Here is a 19,499-nt window from a genome sequence, read left to right as displayed (position 1 = left end):
TTTAGGGACATCTCTAATAGAACTAATTTACCTTCTTTAAAGATGTTCCTAGTGAACTAGTCACAACGTTCTTTTGTCTTTTATCAAAAGTCTTTAATGCCATTGACCAGAACTCGAGTTTCAAAGGTCTCACAGTTATCGCTAAGCCTCTTCCCCCCGCATAAAGAAAGTCTTGTATGACATCTCACACTGTTCCTGAAATCTCATCTACAGAATTCTTCAGTTTTATCTTCTCCACACAAAGATATCAGAGTACACCATCCTATCGAAACCAATTACTGGAACAAGTAGAATAAGAAACAGACTGCAGATGCAATAGAGCTGAATGATGAGGTACATAAATATACACAAGACCAATCCAGCAGCTGAAGCTCCCCACAGGTTCTACAGCAATCTCATCTGTAGGTGGTTATGTGCCTCCTTCAATACCTCCTGGAGAGATCCCATGCTAGAAGATTATACCATATGCAGTCTGTACATGCTCTGTAGGAAATGCCTAAAGCAGCTGATAGCACAAAACAGACACATTACATTACTTGGAATTTTTTAAAAAAAAATTTTTTTTTAATGCTATCACATACAGGAACAAAATATAAAAGCAAAATACATCTAACTCTTTTTAGCATTTATATAAGAAGCCCCACAAACAGGTATTACCTTCAAGAGAAATTTCCTTCCATGGATTAGGTGGATACATGAAAGCAGCATTCTGGATTTGGTCATGTATGTCTTCATCTTCATTGAATGGAAAGGTACCACTGAGGCTTACATAAATGATGACACCCACTGACCACATATCCAGAGATCTGTTATAGCCTTTGTTTCTCAGAACCTCTGGGGCAAGGTAGGCTGGTGTTCCTACAACTGAACGCCTAAATGATTTCTCTCCAATGATTCGGGCAAAGCCAAAATCACAAAGTTTTACCTGTTTAAAGAAAAATGCTGTAGTAAGACATACATTATTTTTATTATCAAATACATAATTGAGGAACTTTTATCATCAATTAGTTGCAAGATGGATCTCTACTGTTTCTTCAAGGATACTTTTTTTAAACTCCTCTTTGAGAGGAACACTCTTATTCCAGTGAAACAGTAGACCAGATTACCAGCCCATAGCATCTCTTCTATTCCTTAATTCCACAAATAAAACACAGTTTTGGACAGGTTTAACAGTTCAGGTTCCTAATGGAAGTAGTAATATATAGTAATACTTATTCATTCATAGCATAAGAACACAAAAAAGAGAAAATTTTTTTTACCTATGGCTTTTTCCTAAAACAAGCAACTTGACAGAATTTATTTCTTAAACTTCTACTTTTATTTCATTGTGGACCTAGTTATACTCTGCCTCTCCGCAAACTTCCTTGTCTGAGTTCTACAAAGTAACAGATTTAGCTGCTTGAAAATTCTCACTTACAACAACTCAGTATAGATCCTCCCCTTCCAATTATTGATATTATTTAAAAATTATCAGTAGTACTCATTTTGAATATGGGGCAATTTAGGGAGATTATAGATGAACTCTGAAGACTGAAGGTAACAGAAGCTGACAAAAATACCTTTTAATGAGAAATACAAGTCGGAAAGTATATTTAAATATCCTGTGATCTACCTGGCATTTAAATTCATAAAATTAAAGAAGCTCTGGTTCTTCATGACCCCTACCCAAACTTTCAGAAAAGTAACTTTCTTTCTGGAGCAAATTAGAAATGATCACACAAGCAGCTATGTCACACTTGAAAATCTAGTTCAGTATTTTAGACAAATGACAAGAATCAAGGATTTTTGAACATGACTTCTTTATAAAGTGGTTTGAATAAATGATCAGCTTTTTCGTATCTAAAGGTTCTATGCAGACAGGTTACTAGTAATTTTATTTATACATAAAATAAACATTGCTAACACTTATTACTTATAACAGTTTATCTTAAGGAAGGGCATTTTCTACTTGCCTGTGGGAAAGGATCAGCTGATGCCAATAACACATTTTCTGGTTTGAGGTCACAATGAACAATATTTTTGAAATGAAGATGTCTTAAAGCAACAAGGATCTGTGAATAAAAAAATCAAATTATGGTTATTTTATATTGTTTGAACAGTATCAGTGACCAGAGAAGCAAGGACTGGTGTGAAGAAAAACAATCCAACAAGAATGTACCTTTTACAAGAATGTCAACAATAAAAAAGAAAAACCCAACAAAAACCAAAATGCTGTGCGCCTCGAGTTTTCTTGATGTTTCACTGCATCAAATATGATTTTTCCCTCTCCAAGAGTTTACATTATAAAAATTTTTTAAAAACTGGGTTCTAAGTATTTGTTTACTTTTTGTGTGTGAAATCTTCAAACGTAGTAACATTTGCAGAATGACCTTTCATATATAAATTCAACTAAATTCACAGAAATATGATCCAATTGAAGTGTTTTCTTGATGAGAGAAAGAATGGAGAGTCTTGTATGTATTTCTGTTCTGTTATATACACATGAATATAGCAACAGTGTAACAGATATCCATCCTTTTTGTGTGGCTTTAACTCAATTCCTTGTGTTTGGTCAGGGGCAGAATATGCCACTGTATTAGAGCAGTGGATGGTGAGGAGGCAGAATGAACCTGTGAACAGAAGAAATCAAATTCTAAAGCTGGTGGCAGCTTTCCCATTAAAGCCTGGAAACTAGGAAACCTGTTAAATTCTACCCCAAATAATAAATTTATAATAATAAACACCACAATAGTGTTTGTTCCTGCATCTTTCTTTTATCCTGACTGCTGTAACGTGGGCTTCTCTGACTGTGAGGTGGCTCACTACTGATGTGTGTATCTAAATTTAAACCAGTATTTCAGGCAGCCAAAGAAGCAGTATGATAATATTGCAGGAATATAACAACAAGAAGCTCAAATAAACCCCAGAGCAAATTGTTAACAGAAGTCATAGTGGAAGCCACTATGTAGTCACAAGTAGCAAGATCCAGTCTCAGCACAGAAAACAGGTGTAACAGGGCATAGCATGAACTGCAGGGGTTTGATATTGGGCAGTTCAAGAGGCTCAAATTTCTTTTTGTAGTTCTTCAACAGTTTGCTTTTAGTGCTTTTCTTTCTTGTGCTTAATTCTTCAATCGTATGAGAAACTGTACCTTGATGTCCCCTCCATCCAGCAGCCAACAGCTCTATATGTGTCTAGGTTTAAGTCCTCTTAATGATTTACTATCTATCAGATAATGTACAGTAATGTAAACAAACCTGTTTTACCACCCCTGTTTTACTCAGACTTTCATAAGCCAGACAGGTAAATTATGTCAAAAGGAAAACATAAGAAACAGTGATAATAATTGACCTCAAATCTCCTTCTAGGTCTGCAAATAATTTCTTACCTGAGTAATTAAAAACTTAGTTATTCTCTCTGGCAGTCTGCCCTTTTCACTTGACAAGATCATCTCCAGCATGTCTCCATGGAGTTTTTCCATAACTACAAAGACTCTTTCTGGTGTCTCAAACATACACTCCAGATTTACAACCCCAGGATGATGAAGATTCTATTAAAGATAAATACAGCACTGGATTTCTCAATATGATCAGTAGCTTTTATCATTACATATCCACACTTCAGACTCCCACCCAAACCAGACAATGTTTCAGTATTTCGTAATTTAAACTGTGTGCCTAACCTGTAGGCAACAGGGACAAAATTTCTAAAAGCAGTACAGGAGAATATATGAATTTCAAATTAGTTTAACATGTATTTTCCTTATTGTGCCTGGTGCTTAAAACTGCAGAAATTGTAACTCCTAGGATGACATTGTCGATACATTTGTTCTTGTATGTTTATGGAGAATAAGCAGCAAAAATACTAGTATTTTTGCAAAATCATTAGTCATAATAAATTAAAATAATTATATTATTATCTGGTATTTACAGAAATAAATAATGGAGCTAATACATGAAAAAAGAACAGAAAAATACCTGTAAAATGGCAACTTCATTACGAAGTTGACTTTCCTGTTTAGTTGGAAATCTTAGTTTATCAATTATTTTAATGGCAACATCTCTTCCAGTTTTGCGATGTTTTCCTGCATTAATAAAACAAAAGCTCGCTATCAATTAACATGATTAATTATGAAAAGTGTTCCCCTTTCATGGGTTGTACAAGTGGCCATAACCAAGTAGTTCTCAGAGCTGGCTTGCAGATACGACATTAAAAATTTTCTGTCATTTCTTTTCTTTCCTCCCTTTGACAACAGAACTTTTCTTACTATCTCCTGACAAAGCCATTTAAATATGTAAGAAAAAAACATATGAGAAAGTCAGCTCTACATTTCAACAGTATAGATTCAAAGTTAATTTTCTTATATATATATATACACACACACACACACACACACACACACACACACTAGCTGCATTCTCTGCAACTGGCTGGTTGTAGGCTTAATCTTTCACTGCAACTGGCTGGTTGTAGGCTAGGTCCAGACTAGCAAATAATGGAATGTGTGATAGCCTCTAGGCATGTTAGTGCACATCCCAGGTTTATCAGAGAATCAGAGATACACCTCAGTGAGAAATTTGTTGTTAGTTCTCACTTCACACCGTCTCAAACAACAGCTGTAACTAAATACACCCCCAAAAAACTGCTGAAAAAGGGAGAAAAGAGAGAGGAAAATCAATACGAAAATAAAAAGAGAAACAATTCTAACAAGCTACTGAAAAAACAATAAAAAAATGCCTCACTGGAATATGTAAAGGAACACAGAAGGAAGAATAATTTTTTTCATCCATTACAGTTCTCAAAAAGAACAGCTTTCTTCACTTCAGGGCTTGCTTTATTAGCATTTACAGAGAATATGAAGCTATTGATATACACTGACCCACTACTGGACAGAAAGCTTCAAAATTACTTCACCAACACAAAACATAAATATATACTTTTTTGAATGTATGCTTCTTAAATGAAAAAACAGACAGCTAATTTCTGCAACAGAACATTTCAGAGTCCAAATACTGCCCCCGTTCAAGAAAATTTGTACTTTAAGCACAACTGTACAACACCGCAACCCTTACCTCCATAAACAATACCAAACTGTCCTGATCCCAATACTTCATCGGGGAAGATCTGGTATACAGTGCTAATATCCTGTATATATAAACATAACAGATATTAAGCCCTAAGAATATGCAAAGAAAATTCGTATTTCATTTGCTTTTTCTAGTGGGAAGTAGCATACTTTTAGTACAGTGCCTTTTAAAATATATTATCTGCCAAAAAATTCAGGTGTGTTTTCTTACAAGTCATATTAACTGTAATTGCTGTAAAAGCTGATGAATCTTCAGCAGGTTCACTGAGAGGGGTAAAATATTCCATTTGTGCCAGAGAGGCAGTCTCACGTCTCACTATTTCTCAGTGTTGTAACACAGGCTAAAGCACAAGCTGTTAGCAGATTCATTTGGGAGACTGAAATAAAGATCAAATCTTGCAGCTCAGTTTAATTTTCCTGATATTAACCAGCAGCATATACAACAAAGAGTAAAAGAATGCCTAATTCATAATAAAGGCTGTCTTACTTTTTGTTAGGAAACAAACAGACACATCCCTAGCAGGCAATCTTTTTGCAATCTTTTTCTGACAACTACCAGAGTTGTCCCAAAGCTTTAGCTGGCTGCAGGGAGTATCTATTTTTTCCCTCTGCCATGGGACAGAAAGCAAGCAGTGTGACTGCTCAACTTGACCACATGACCTGTGTCTAACTGTCCTAGAGTAAAAGAAACCCAGAATTCTCTTTGTGTGTGTTATGATATATGCAACTCTTCCTTTGGATAGAGTTTCATCTTCATGCAAGAGAGACTATCTGATCTCTGACATATGACAGGAAATGGTATATTTATCAAGCCTTATGGTCAGTTTTACAAAGTTCAGTTGACAAATTCCATGAACTAGTAATTTCTACACCTCGCTTTCCATTTGGTGATTAGCATCCTACACAGGTCCACAATTAAAGTCTGTGAAATTACTCATACATAATTCTTGCATCTCAAGAAAAGGTGCCATGAAGATGGTTTTTGTCAAAAGTTAAAAAAGCTAATTGTTTGTTAATTTCTTCAAAGTAAATGAGAAATAGCTGATGGGAACTCCCCTAACATGCCTCTTGAAAAACAGATTAATGACTTTGCAAGCTTAATCATAGCATGTCTAGCACCAGCATCCAGAGAACACTCACCACGTTTTCTTGGACTTGGCAGTTTGACACAGAAATACTGATGGATATATCCCCTGGGGAAGAAAGCAAAATATACTTTAGATTGCTGTGCTTTTAGTCCAAACATGTTGTAATAGGAAATGACATTCACATTACATCAGTATCTACTGACAGCTCTAGAAATTGGACCAATTAGGTCAGCTTGCTTGTCTACCAGCTAATATAAAATTATACCAGCCCACAAATACATGAACTGACCAACAGTTTTGCAGTGTAGAGAAAAAACAGAATTATACAATTCAATATTTTTTTTAATAGTGAAGTCTCATAATTCCCATTTATAAGATTCTTATTGCTTTTTTCCATTCTGTTTTCAGGCTTTGTACCTCATGGAAGTAACAACTGCAACTAAACTGGTTTTATTTAGTGGATTTAATAATAATGTTGATTTATTTAGTCACCTACAACATATTTGATGTTATTCAGATGAAGGCAAATACACATTCAAATTAGACTGCATTCTGTTACAAGTAATACCCATTTCAACTGGCTTAAGAGACATTATTAAAAACCTAAAAATTAAGACAGACTTAATGGAAACAAAATCTTGCACTTGTGTTTTAATACAACAAACACCAGATCCAACTTCTATCAATTCAGAGCTTAGGATGCCATAAGCATGTCATAAGCATTTTGAACTGCAAACTTACTGAGGGGTTCAGTAAAAATTCAGAATATGCCTACTGCTAACTGCATTACACAGACAATACTTTGGGAAGGAAAGAATGCTTCCTCAGAACATTGTCACTTCTGCCTCCTACTTCTCTGTAGAACCCCATTCATGGTGACTTTCCATTTGTTCAAGTAAAAATTTTGAAACCAGTGTCCCCTACTATAAGGCCTGTATTACACACTGAAGATACTTGCTACTACCCATCAGCACCAATCCCAGATGCAGCATGTAACATGAGTAACTTCTGCTTCACATGGCTTATTCCCTTTCCTTAGGAAGACTGCTTTTGGCATAGAATGTTTGTTATGGAGAGGCTTTTTTATCATTGCCGATTTGTTTTCAAATATATGTACTGCTGTGTTTACATGAAATAAAAACATGGACAAAGACATGGACAATTCTTGGACTTTGAGCAAAAGAAAGAAGGGTGCTATCATTCTCACTGTCCACACAAAATTGTTCTAAAGGTCTCAGATAACCTTAATTTTTGCACGTATAACCCAAAGATAACTACTAACTTATAAAGAAATTTTTCAAGCTTCCCAAGAGGGAGAGAAGACAGCTGTCATGCCCAGTCCAGCATTTTAGGTGATTTGTTTGGCTACACTGGACTCAAACCAGGGGCACTAGGTAACTAGTCTGATGGAAATGACATCCAGAATTTGACACTATTTTATGCAGGATCCCAGTCAAGAAAGCAAAGGACATTGCTGATCTAATCTGATATGTGAGCTGCTGTGCCTGGAGATACAATGCCACAGCCTGTTGTATTACTTGGTTTCTGAAGGGCTTGTGGTCTCATTAGCATTTTATGCTGCATTAATAGCATACAGATGTCAAGTGCTAAAGTGGGTGTATATTACAACAAAAAGTCTAATCCAAATTGTGTAGACATATTCAAATTCTCTTTACACTGACTAGGCTGAACAGAAGTACAGAGCAACCACAGCAGCACATGGCTAGTACTGGGGAATTGTTTGCTCTGTATCAGTACCCAAGCTAGATTTAAACAGGTCTCGTATTTAGTTTACATAAACTGTCACCTTTGCTAGAGAATTACACAAAGGTATGTAAACTGGAAGCAAAGATATATTCAGTCCTTTTGGTCCTGGATAACACACATGCCTTGTTGTGCTTAGATTAGCTGTTCTTCACACTTGAGCTCTTTTCATCTCAGCATGAGACAATGTTTCAGGCAGCTGTATAGCCAAATATGATGAAAGGGAGCAAATTATCTATGCTGCAGTGGCCCAAAGAGTGAAGAGCTGCTTCTACAGACAGGTAGAAACATAAATTACAGCCAGGATGGGAAAAAAAAAAAATCTATCAGTTCTGAACTGGAGCTCAGAAACTTCATCCCTCTGCACAAGGAGGCTATTTCTCACACCAGCAATGCAAACTTGAATTAGAAGCCTTACTAATTTCATAACTATTTTCTCACTAAAATATCTGCATCTTGTATATTAATACAGCTGTCCTACTATAAACTGAAAACACATGGATAGGAAACTGTGGTGTTTAAAATAATATGGAAGACAAGTGATAAGCCATGACAGAATAGCCTTTACCAGTTGTGCGATATATCCTTTCAACGTGTGCAGAAGACTGAGCAATGTCATTTGAGATGTGATTCTACTTATCTGAAATGGAGGTAATGAACAGACTTACTGTGCAGGCTGGGTCCTGACCCAGTTGATGCCCCTTTAGGGATGACAGGCATCAGGGCATGCTGGATTGCCATCTCCCACATTCGTGCCACATCAATGCCAACACCACTACTGATAACACTGTTATTCAGTGGAACGCTTGAGAGGTTGTCTATGTTTTCTCCAACATAATAGACTATATTTGCTGTGCTTATTTCAAAACAATGAGCATTGGCTCCTTGAGGCAGCAAAGTGAAAGTTTTTGCAGGTTCCAGAGACAAAATTTCAGACAATGGGATTTCCTAAAATGAAAAAACTATTTTACTTTCTGTGTAAAGATTATCAACATATAAAACTTAAGCATGAACTTTATTTGATTAGTTTATGATATCAACTGTTGCCTTTTACCATATGCTTCTTGTACAAACAAAAAGGCTCTTGTAACCTGAAACTCTGTGACACAGAAGACTGTTGATGGTAAAATACTAAATGTTTCTGCCCAAGACTAACTAGAACTTTAATTATTTAACTGAATTTATCAAAGAGAGTAGAGAGGTTCCTTCAGAAAAAAACAGGGCCATCTATATATCAAGAGAACTCCATTAGAAAATAAAACCCTGTTGACTTCTCATATAAAAATTTTTCATTCCCACAACACACATTTTATAGGTCCTTGTTAGCTGACACCTTGCTGATCAGAGACTTATTTGTGAAAGGCAGAACACACATATGCAGCTTAAATAATGAGAAAAAAAAAACAACAGACCAAAACCTAGATAGAAGTTATACTATTATTGTACTTTTAGTAAGCATCAATTTAGAAATTTAGTCCTTATATTCTGCTGGTATAAAAAGAGGTTGGAAAATATTCCTTACTTTGTAATATTTGCTTCCAGTATCATTTTGAAAAAGTGTAATGCATTTGCTGTCCAGCCTCCAGTAGTGTCGCTTTCTCTGCAATGAAAAACAAGCAAATTAATGAAATGTTCATTTCACAAAAGCACCACTGCCAAAATGTTTCTTTAGTTTGAAGAGATGTTCTGTGAACGATAAAGACCCAACTGCTATTACAAGATTTTAATGAAAACTTTATAATTGAATTTAGAATCTATAGAGCTCTTATTATGCTCTGCTGCTTCAGTAATAGTTCTGTTAAAATTGTACAAGTTTTAAAAATTTAAAATGTCATTTTGATGTCTGCATAACATTCAGCACAGTTTGCTGATATATATGATCCTAAAGCAATTACAATTTCTTTTTGTATCCCTTATAACACCCCAGTTCACTTTTGAAGCTCACATACTGAAGGCTTTATTCATGTTTTAGCAGGTTGGAATGAAAATAGCCTTTTTCTACACTAAATCTACTCTACAAAAGTCTCAATTCAACTGCCAGTATCAGGGAGAGTGTAGCTGGAAGGTAAAGCTACCTTACAGAACCCCTCAATGTTATGTTTCACTTCCTTCAAAATGACTACATTTGGCTGCCTATGATAATGCAACAGATATAATCAGATGGTTTTTGCGTGTTTTAACTGTCTCCTGTTCTTACAAGCAGTGCCAGTCTTAGTTATGATAAGAACTGGGACTTTAGGAATCACCAAAATTGCAAAAAATGCCTTACATGAGTGATTGTAAATTATCAGAGCATTGTTGGAATTTGACTCTGTACTGTAACATAACATGTGCTGGAAGACAGGCCTTCCATAACAATTCTTACCAGTGTGTCCCTGCTTGTATAGTGAACCATCCAACCTTCCTTCATTACTGTGCTACTTCTCCGTTTTGTGTGCTTCACAGACTGTACCACTCTCATTAATGGAATATTGTTGCTGGTTGAAGGGCTTAAGAATAAATCATTAGAGGCTTTTAAAAAGAAGATAACTTTGGACAAAAAGAAAAAAAAAATCTTTAAAATCAGAATATATGTATACACACACACACACACTATCCATATTTATTTTTATCATCACTAGCAGACCTGGTTTGCATACAATTTTGTTTTGTCATTCCAAATATTTCGAGATTACAAAGAAACAAAGCTTGTAATACTATACCATGAGAATGTCAGAGACCTTCTGAAGGCCTACACACATTCTTCCAAATGTATTTCTAAAGATGAGCTAACAAAATGGGCAAATAACTAATACAATTCAGAGCAGTATTGATCTTTAATCTCTCATAATCTAACACTGTCCCTCAGATTACTGTCCTGTGATCTTGCTTGGGTTCAAACACACAGTGGAATGATGACAGTTTATAGAATAGAAAATGTGCCCAGCTGCACACACCCTGGACAGGCACAGCAGAGAATCTGCTGAAACCTCAGAGAAAAGATGTTTAAGCTATTCTACCCTCAAAGACTTAACGTGAAACACTATTGCCTTGTGGGGTATGCACACTGAAACTTTTACCATTCAGCTGACACACTAAGTTGGGAAGGCATGGGAATGTGACAGCATGCCTGACAGCACTGGCTGGAAAAATCTGGTAGTAACCAGAAGCAAACTAGCCCATCTTCCTTGCTGTTAGAGTTAACAATTCCAAAAGCAGATTCTGTGTAATGGAATATGGACTCAATCCGCTTCAATCCTAAACATGAATGCTTAGTTATTTCTGGCAGAAATTTAAACAGTGATGCTGCATTGTATGTGAAAACAGAGCACAACACTGCTCTTGTATTCTGCCCCGCTAGCAAACTTATTGGTGCAACAACTGCAACAAAAAAGGGCTGATAGTGTTTAGGAAAAGAATAATATGTTAAGTTCCCAAAGTTGTTGTGACTGTATATGTCTGCAGATGGCCCTGCTTCACTGTAATGCATTCTGGAAATAAGTTTTATGAATTGGTAGTTTCCCATCAAAATGAAGAAAGTGCTGTCTGAAAGTTTAACTAAGTATGTAACAAAGTTAACATCTCTTTTCTGCCTAAAAATGATCAAACCATCTGCAGTTCCTATTTAGCTATTCTTATCTGTACTGACAAAAGGTTTACTTTTTATTTGCCTTTTATAGGCAAATAGACTTAAAAAATATCCATGGATATGGAAACTACCCTTAGAAATAACTGAGGAGAAGTATTATTGGAAACACAGGAATATTCCTTAAATAAGGAAAACACGTACCTTAGTTATAAATATTTTATTAGTACAACTGGATATTTTTATTTTGAAAACTTGCAGGGCTGTCCGCTTAATAAAACTTGGAAATTTAAAATGTTCTGTGACAATGATTTCGTCATCTAAGCACAGGCTCATATTCCAATGATACAAGGTACACATATACATCATACACATTGTATCTATGCAGACAAACATGACAGTAGGTCACTGCTGCATGAAGTAAAACTGCATATTGAAATGGATTGCTTTCTATTAGTGCAATGGGTGTATGACAGTAACACAGAAATAAGGGGAACGTATTACTGAAAGAGACTCCCAACAAGCAAAATAAAAGAAGAAATTGCAGGTCAAACAGACTTGTAAAAGAAACATGTTTTATGATTCTTAAAGGTATAGATCCATCAGATTTCCTAGATGCATCTAGGAAATTACAGCTGAAATTACCTTAATTCATTTTAGGTTCCCTGACAATGAATAATCCCTACTTTTTCCCTACTATTCAGACAGTTCCAATAAGTGAATAATGTTTCTTCTCTTAATACACTTCTGAGGTACGTTGCACAACTCAGTTCCCCTTTTCCTTCCCGAGCAGTCATTTCAAAGCACTAATCTATTTTGTAACTTGCTTCAAATTACTACTTTAAGTTTGTCAAACTTTCCTTTTTTCTAAAGACATCTAAAAATACAAAAAATTAATCTAGATCTGATCACACCATAGCTACTTACTCATTTTGTTTATTTATTTAAATGACCCAGCATTGCACTGTTAAGCCAGGGAAAGAATGGCTTCAAAAATAAGTAAACAATAAATAAATAAATAGTTTACTATTGCTTATGCACAAATAGTTTCACATCATTTTCATGAGAACAGACCTGCAAGAACTACTTTTGCATCAGTTTTCACACACTACTTCAACTTGACAATAAAGCTTCTCTTAAATTACTAATACATATGATCAGTGAAGCATTCTCACTGCAGTTTCAAAACCACAACATTTCACCAGCATTCCCCATTCTAAATGAGTGAGAATAGTGCCCATGTAGATTCCCCCTTGAGCCCTAGACATGCTACGTACAAATAAATACAAAGAAAGACGGAAGGTACACTCACTCCCCCCAGCTCACCTGATCATCCTGTTAGATTCATCGTGATCCAGATCAGCATCCTGCATTTCTCCATTGTCACTATGGCATCCTGTCATTGACATCTCTGAATCATGAGCCATAGATTCTTCCATGTCATCTATAAAGCCACTGTTTCTTTCACTGTCGTTGTCATCACTCCCTTCTTCCATGACCACATCAGACTCAGCCCCAGGACTAAGGAGGTCTGGAATATCATTTCTCAAATTATTATCTGAAAACATACAATACTCCAACTACAACACCCTGGCACATTTTAAGCTTCCAAAAAACTCAAGTTCTCTTTGGAAGTCCATTGCCTGGATTTAGACAATGTAAGTAGACAATTACTTATGTGAACTGAATGTTCCTTTGCACAGGAACAGTATTTTCTATGAAGCCTGCACAAAGCAGCACAATAATCTATACCACTGAAACAATGTTCCCTGCCATTAGAAAAGAAATACTAAATAAGCACCAAAACCAAAGACTTGGGATTTAACTTATTTGACTGTGGCATAGCATTAATAGTATCATCCAGCTTATATTTAAATTATATTAAACTTTCCAGTTTCCAAGTTAGATACGCCTAAGCAAGATCAGAGTAAGAAACAATTTTTTATTGCATTTTTGCTTGTGAATGGATTTATCTGGAATACAAAATCATTAGTCCAGTCAGAGAGTAAAGACAGCATTAGTTTTTCCTCAGATGTTGTAGTGTTTCAGAAATTTGAAATAAGGTTAAAAACACATGGAACTCATCAAATAGTTTCTCCTAGCAACTTTTGTCCAATTGTGTGGAGGACGGGTCTTGACAGTCAATGTAGGCAATGTACCACAAGAAAAAGCATATTGAATTGTTGGACAGCACAATGTTTGGAATTGATGGCATTTCACTGAAATTAGAAGTGCACAGCTGAAAAGTTTGTTTTCATGTACAGTAGTCTTAAGATATTTGGATATAAATTACTGATGTGTGATTAAGAGACATTTCATCTCTAGCAGAACCAGTCATTCAGTCATGAATGATACTTCACAGCGCAAGGCTCTATCTTTCCTATTTCTACAACACTTTTAAAATCTCTATTTTTAATAAACCTACAATCAGTTAAAAATAACTCCTTACATTTAGTATATAATGCATTTAACTAATGACACCATGCTTGGAATTTCATTGCTTCAGCTCTTCTTTCACTTACTATTTTAGGGAAGATGCATCACACAGCAGATGGACAAGATGACAGATATTGTATTTTGTTTATAAGTTTTAAAATAATGTCAACCAAATTACTGTGAAAATACAAATGACATACAGGATGAAATTGCCTTTGAAAATCCTGAGGATCCTCTATCAGTCATTCAGGACACACAGTTCAGGGTTCTATGAGGATTCTATGTATACCATACTACGAATATTATGTGGTGTGTAAAAGCCACATTCTATACATTTTAAGATTGCAATCTTCAAGGAATATAATTGGACTAAGCCCAGAATATGTGTTCTCACCCCAAGTGACTCTGCACAAGCTTTCCTGAGACAAACTATCACTTCCCACTAGCCCAGCATCAGATTCACATGTAAGGAGGAAAGTCCAAACAAAAGTAGTGTGTTGCTTGTGAAACAAAGGTGGGGAGAGAGCAGAGGGGGTGTGTTGGAGGGATGAAACAAAGCTGCCTCAGATGGAAAGAGGGAATTTGGAAGAGTAATTCAGAAACAAATATAAATTTTGCTCATTTAGTTCAGTTGTGCAGAAGCAAAGTTTACATCCCTTCCTGTCTTCTCACAGCACTTTAGATCAACCACTCCTCTCTAAAACTGCGTCTATGCAGGAAAAAGTTTATCATTTATAAGCATATTTAGTTAATTTCTCTGACTGCAAATCTCAGGGAAAACTTTACACTGCTATCAATGGAATTAACACATCATGGTGTATATTTTAGTTTTTGAAAACCAAACCACAATTTACCATTGGCAATATTACTCACACTCCTGAAGAAATAGTTGTGTTGTGGGATCATTAATGGTCAAGTGAGGTATAAATGGTGCAAGATTTAAAAAAAGAAAAAATAATAGTGGCTCCAAGAGTCCTGTGAGAGGTCCATCAGAAAGGACATTCAATAGGAACACATCATCTATTTTCCAGGAAATCATGCACCTTGTCACATTTCAAGTGGGATACTTAGTGTCTCTAGTAATTTTCCTATTAAACATAAAAACTTAGTAATGATACAGAGACACTACTATGAGAAATGCTATGAAAAATATTAGTTAGCATTCCTAATTTTGTAAATTCTCGATATGTCTTCAATAAAGTAGATCATTGGTTTAAATGAAAAGGAATGCATCATAAGGTAATACTTTATTAACCTCAGAAGCAGTTTAGGCTGACAACTTAACACAGTAATATGCATCAGAAACTGAGCACTTCACCACGCTTCTCATTCCCTTATCACACAGGAAAGTGACATTTTCAAGGCAATCAACAACTCATCTACAACCACTCCTTTTTCCTCTAGTACCGTCTACCTACCCATACACCCCTATACGTAACACAAAACCAGCAGCACATGCATGGGAAAATTGGAGGATAGTCAAGACTTGATTTCTGGCAACTGGTATGATTAGTTTTATGCCATCAGTAAACGGTGGAATTTTTTCCTGAAGGGCATTTTTAGTTCTTCTAGGTACGCTTTTCCTTCTCAGGAAGATTATCTATAACCACTTTTTTCTCCCCTCACATTAAAAGACAATTTTTTGCTTCTTATAGGTGAGTGCCAACTTCTCACATGTGGCTTTTGGCTTTTCTCTGGCATTCTGCATTTGGCTTTATCACAGGGCCATTTTGCTGCTGACATCACATCTGTGGCACAGCTCAGCCTGTCTACCAGTGCTGCCTATTTGGAAGAAACACACCCCAAACTGATGGTGTACGAGCCACTCGCAGCGCTCCTCCCACACTTCATCTTCAACATACAACAGAAATATTGCAGAGGAAAGGCCACTCCCAAGCAATGGAAAAACGTGTGTTTGTACACGTCACAGTTTTATATTTCTCTTTTATTTAACTGATGGTTTAAACAATGACAGGAACAACTGTTAATGCAACTTACCTCCATTAATGGCAACTTCCCCCAGGCAGTTATTTGGCACTTTAGGAGCACAGCGTTTGTGACAGTTGAATCTACAGTCTGTTAAGTAAAAAAGGGACACAGCCAAATTATTTATTTTTCTGTGACACAATTATACTTTTTCCTGCTATCAGCCTATAGAAATCAAGCCCTATCATTTTATTAATACAAGTCATATGCCCAGAGAGTGTCCCCTAGCCAGGCTGCACGCTGCCTGTCAGTGGAAGGGACAGGATGAAGATGCTTGGAGCACGTTTCTGAGGGGGGGGGAAAAAGCATTTCCAAGGGTATCTGGGTGGAGCGGCACTACTGCAGCCAAAGTGGTGCTCAACTCATCTAGGGGAGTGATGACGGGACACAAGTGCTTGGCTGCAAAGCCAGAGCTGCTTTTCCAATGAAAGAAGCAGAATGGGCTGCAGTGTATCAGCTGCAGTTGAAGAGACTGACTACATATCAAATACTGATGATTGAAAATTGAAACAGGAGAACCCTAGCCAACAATCTTAAGTGAGAAAATATTCGTTCTTTACATCTCAAGGCAACTTCTAGACAGCTTGGAACTGCAGGTTCCTTCAGTCCACCTATTTTTGAAATACTTTTCTTCACTTCTTTCATTTGTGTATGTAGCACTTCATTAGATGTCATGTGAACTATTTTCTTTTGGCTTATGAACACATTTTACTTAAACTAAGAGCTGTAACTTACTAACACACCAGGAAAAGCAAAGACCAGGAAGGAAAAAATATACTAAGGTTGTCTATATCCTTGTAATTATTTAAGATTGATCCAAAAACCAACTAGAGGTACTGCAGTGCCCAACTACAGATAATAGAATTTTTTTTTTTTTTAATTAGGTTAATATTTGCTCGGGTCACCAGGATTCAAAATGAACTGAAACAGGTGATGCCTTGATAGATATTTTGCTTTAGTTAAATTGTATCAGAATCACACTTTAAGTTAAATAAATGCAACTTTGAAGTTTTGCAGAGTTCAAAGAAGCAGCACAAAGTATACTGATTAATTTTATGATAATTACTATTTATTGTAATAGAAGGAAGGTAATTTTAAGCATCCATTAGCCAACAATCCAACCTCATAGCATGCACAATGCTTTGTATTAACAGGCTAAGGTGAGCCAGGATTCTAGGCTACGATCCAAGGGGCCTGACTCACTTCAGCACCTACTGAGGTATTCAATGCCATGAGACTTGAGAGCACATTAGTCACACTGAAAAAATGTGGGTTTAAATTCTCATATAAGCCCATCTTATTTTCCTTCCATTAGAACTTCCCCAAAATGCTGAACTGCTGAGGCTCAGGCATATGCTTCGATTCACACACAGGACTTTGTAGCTTGAAAACAATGAAGATATATAAGAATACAGTAACTATTCTGCTGTAAGCACAGGTTCACCTATGCCAAATACAAGATCATTTACACCTGAATGAAAAATGTGATCTACTGCACATACACCAAAGGATAAGAATGAACAGCCATGCAGCCAACTCCTACAGAACACCAATTACCATAATTTTGACTGCAGCTTAATCCAATGTAATTGTACATGTGCCTACATGTATATAGTTTAGTAAGGAATAAAGCTACACAGTAAACACTCAAACACAAATTTATTAATTTTATTATGCTCAGCTTTTATGTTCCTAAAGGACGTTTACTTACCTTTGCACTGCAAACCCTGTCTAAAAAGCCCTTTGAGAAGCTTCTTGCAGTACTGGCAAACTGTTGGACGTGTGTAGGAATGGATGACAAAAGTGTGAGGCACTTTAACCTTGGACAGTAAAATCTTGTCTAGTTGAATAGGTCGTCCAATGTAGGACTGTGAATTCGACCTCTTCTCTCGCCCAGTGTATGATTCTGATGGTGTCTTTTGCTGTAAAATACATAAAAAGGAGTTTGGTATTCATTTTTAAAAGAATATCATTTTCATATATTCCCTCACTTGAATAACGCTGTAATATGTCATAAAAAGTCATGTAAGTGCCTTTAAACACTAACAGAATATGCATCATGCCCCTCTCAGACTACTTTTGAAAAATGTGAATGGTACTGAACAACACCTTTGCCAACACTACTATCATACACTTCAAACTGTGACTGAAACAGGCTTTTATTTTAAAAAAATTATTGATCAGAATTAAAATCTCATTAAAATTTCTCAGAAAAGCATTTTACATTCTGATAAAAACCATTTTTACTTCTTATTTTCTGTTTCATGTCAAAAGTACCTTTGAAGGCTGTATTTTTTGAATAAACTTTAAGAAAATTATTCCTTTATTCTATGTGCATGGAGGCTAATGATAGAAAAACTATTAGTATTTTCTATCCCCTTTATTTATAATTTTTGCTATCACTAAGCCTACCACATTTAGATTATGCACAATAGATCACAATAGGTATGTAAATGTGCGTGTGCATGCATATATACATATATACACACACATATATATACACACACATATATATACACACACATATATATATAAACACACGCACACACACATTTAAATACCTATTATTTATATATGAAGTGAGACACACAGTCTAAGGTATGAAATCCAGAGAATTTCTGGAAGAAAAGTTACCTTATTTTCTCTACTAAATTCATCTAGATGTTTATATGATAATTAACCCAGAAAACAACTCACCTAGAAAACTGCTTTCTCCTAATACTCGCCCTTGGGAAACAACCAAACTGCACTCAAAATTAACATCGAAAGGAGAAAAAAAAGTGAGAAAATGCAGCTTGATTATTTAAAACTCAGCACCTTCTCACTATCATCTGCAAATAATCTGATAACTGAAGGCTGGAAAACAAATCATTGAGAGTGAGCCTGCACTGTTCAAAAACTGTAGTAGCTGAAGCTTCAGATAGACATTAACTTGAAACACTGCTTAGACTCAAACACATAATGCTATAGGAAATCCTCCATCTGAGAAGGTTGACTGATTACTATTTCCCAGCCACCAAAATATAGAAAAATAATTTTTTTTATGCTTCTGTCTGAGACTTTTGGAGTAAAGAAGGATTGAAAAGTCATTTTAATGGCAGAAGAACCTATGGAATTAGTTAGAGGCTTTGCCTTCACAGTGTATCTGCCAGGGTGAAAAAAAATTTCTTCCTTACAAAGTTCATATAGATTTCTTGCCGTGAAAATAAATTCTTTTGGTTATACTGTAGAATTAGGTGTCTTTTCCAAGAAGCATAAAGATCTACTGTACTAATGCAGTCCTTTCAAAAAAAGGAAAAACATGCAAAATACATGGTATGAGCCAGGTACATATGGTCACCAAAAAGACACTAGATTGAAAGAAGTATAAGAAAGCATCTGCCTTTTCTTCATCACAAATAATATTGAAAAAACCTGAGTACATACTCTGATATTATGGGTTTACTTCCTGAGGTTTAAATGTCCATGCTGTGTAAAACACTTATGCATATTAAAAAAACCCCAAAAAATTAATTAGTCTCAATTTAAGATTAAATTTATTTAGTATTTGTTAACTAGCAATAAAATTTGCCTAATATTTCTAAGGCAGATTGCA

The 19,499-nt window shown here is 35.8% G+C and overlaps 1 protein-coding gene across 2 annotated transcripts in view; it reads right to left on the bottom strand.

Annotated features, from left to right (window-relative positions):
• The window catches only part of PRKD1 (protein kinase D1), a 119,980-nt gene that overhangs the window by 10,351 nt on the left and 90,130 nt on the right, over window positions 1-19,499 (bottom strand). For both annotated transcript variants that reach the window (XM_039552480.1, XM_039552481.1), the window contains 12 exons: window positions 17,616-17,826; window positions 15,917-15,994; window positions 12,809-13,013; window positions 10,283-10,406; window positions 9,440-9,517; window positions 8,586-8,865; window positions 6,206-6,258; window positions 5,052-5,124; window positions 3,957-4,063; window positions 3,368-3,529; window positions 1,953-2,051; window positions 658-925 (listed from right to left, as the gene is read on the bottom strand). In XM_039552480.1, the coding sequence (XP_039408414.1) occupies window positions 658-925; window positions 1,953-2,051; window positions 3,368-3,529; window positions 3,957-4,063; window positions 5,052-5,124; window positions 6,206-6,258; window positions 8,586-8,865; window positions 9,440-9,517; window positions 10,283-10,406; window positions 12,809-13,013; window positions 15,917-15,994; window positions 17,616-17,826 (1,738 nt within the window). The remainder of the gene's footprint in view (window positions 1-657; window positions 926-1,952; window positions 2,052-3,367; window positions 3,530-3,956; window positions 4,064-5,051; window positions 5,125-6,205; window positions 6,259-8,585; window positions 8,866-9,439; window positions 9,518-10,282; window positions 10,407-12,808; window positions 13,014-15,916; window positions 15,995-17,615; window positions 17,827-19,499) is intronic.

Source organism: Corvus cornix, chromosome 5 (genome assembly GCF_000738735.6).
Source record: "Corvus cornix cornix isolate S_Up_H32 chromosome 5, ASM73873v5, whole genome shotgun sequence".
NCBI classification, from domain to species: domain Eukaryota; kingdom Metazoa; phylum Chordata; class Aves; order Passeriformes; family Corvidae; genus Corvus; species Corvus cornix.
Note: the sequence above shows the minus strand (reverse complement) of the source record. Positions and strands in the feature narration are given on the sequence as shown.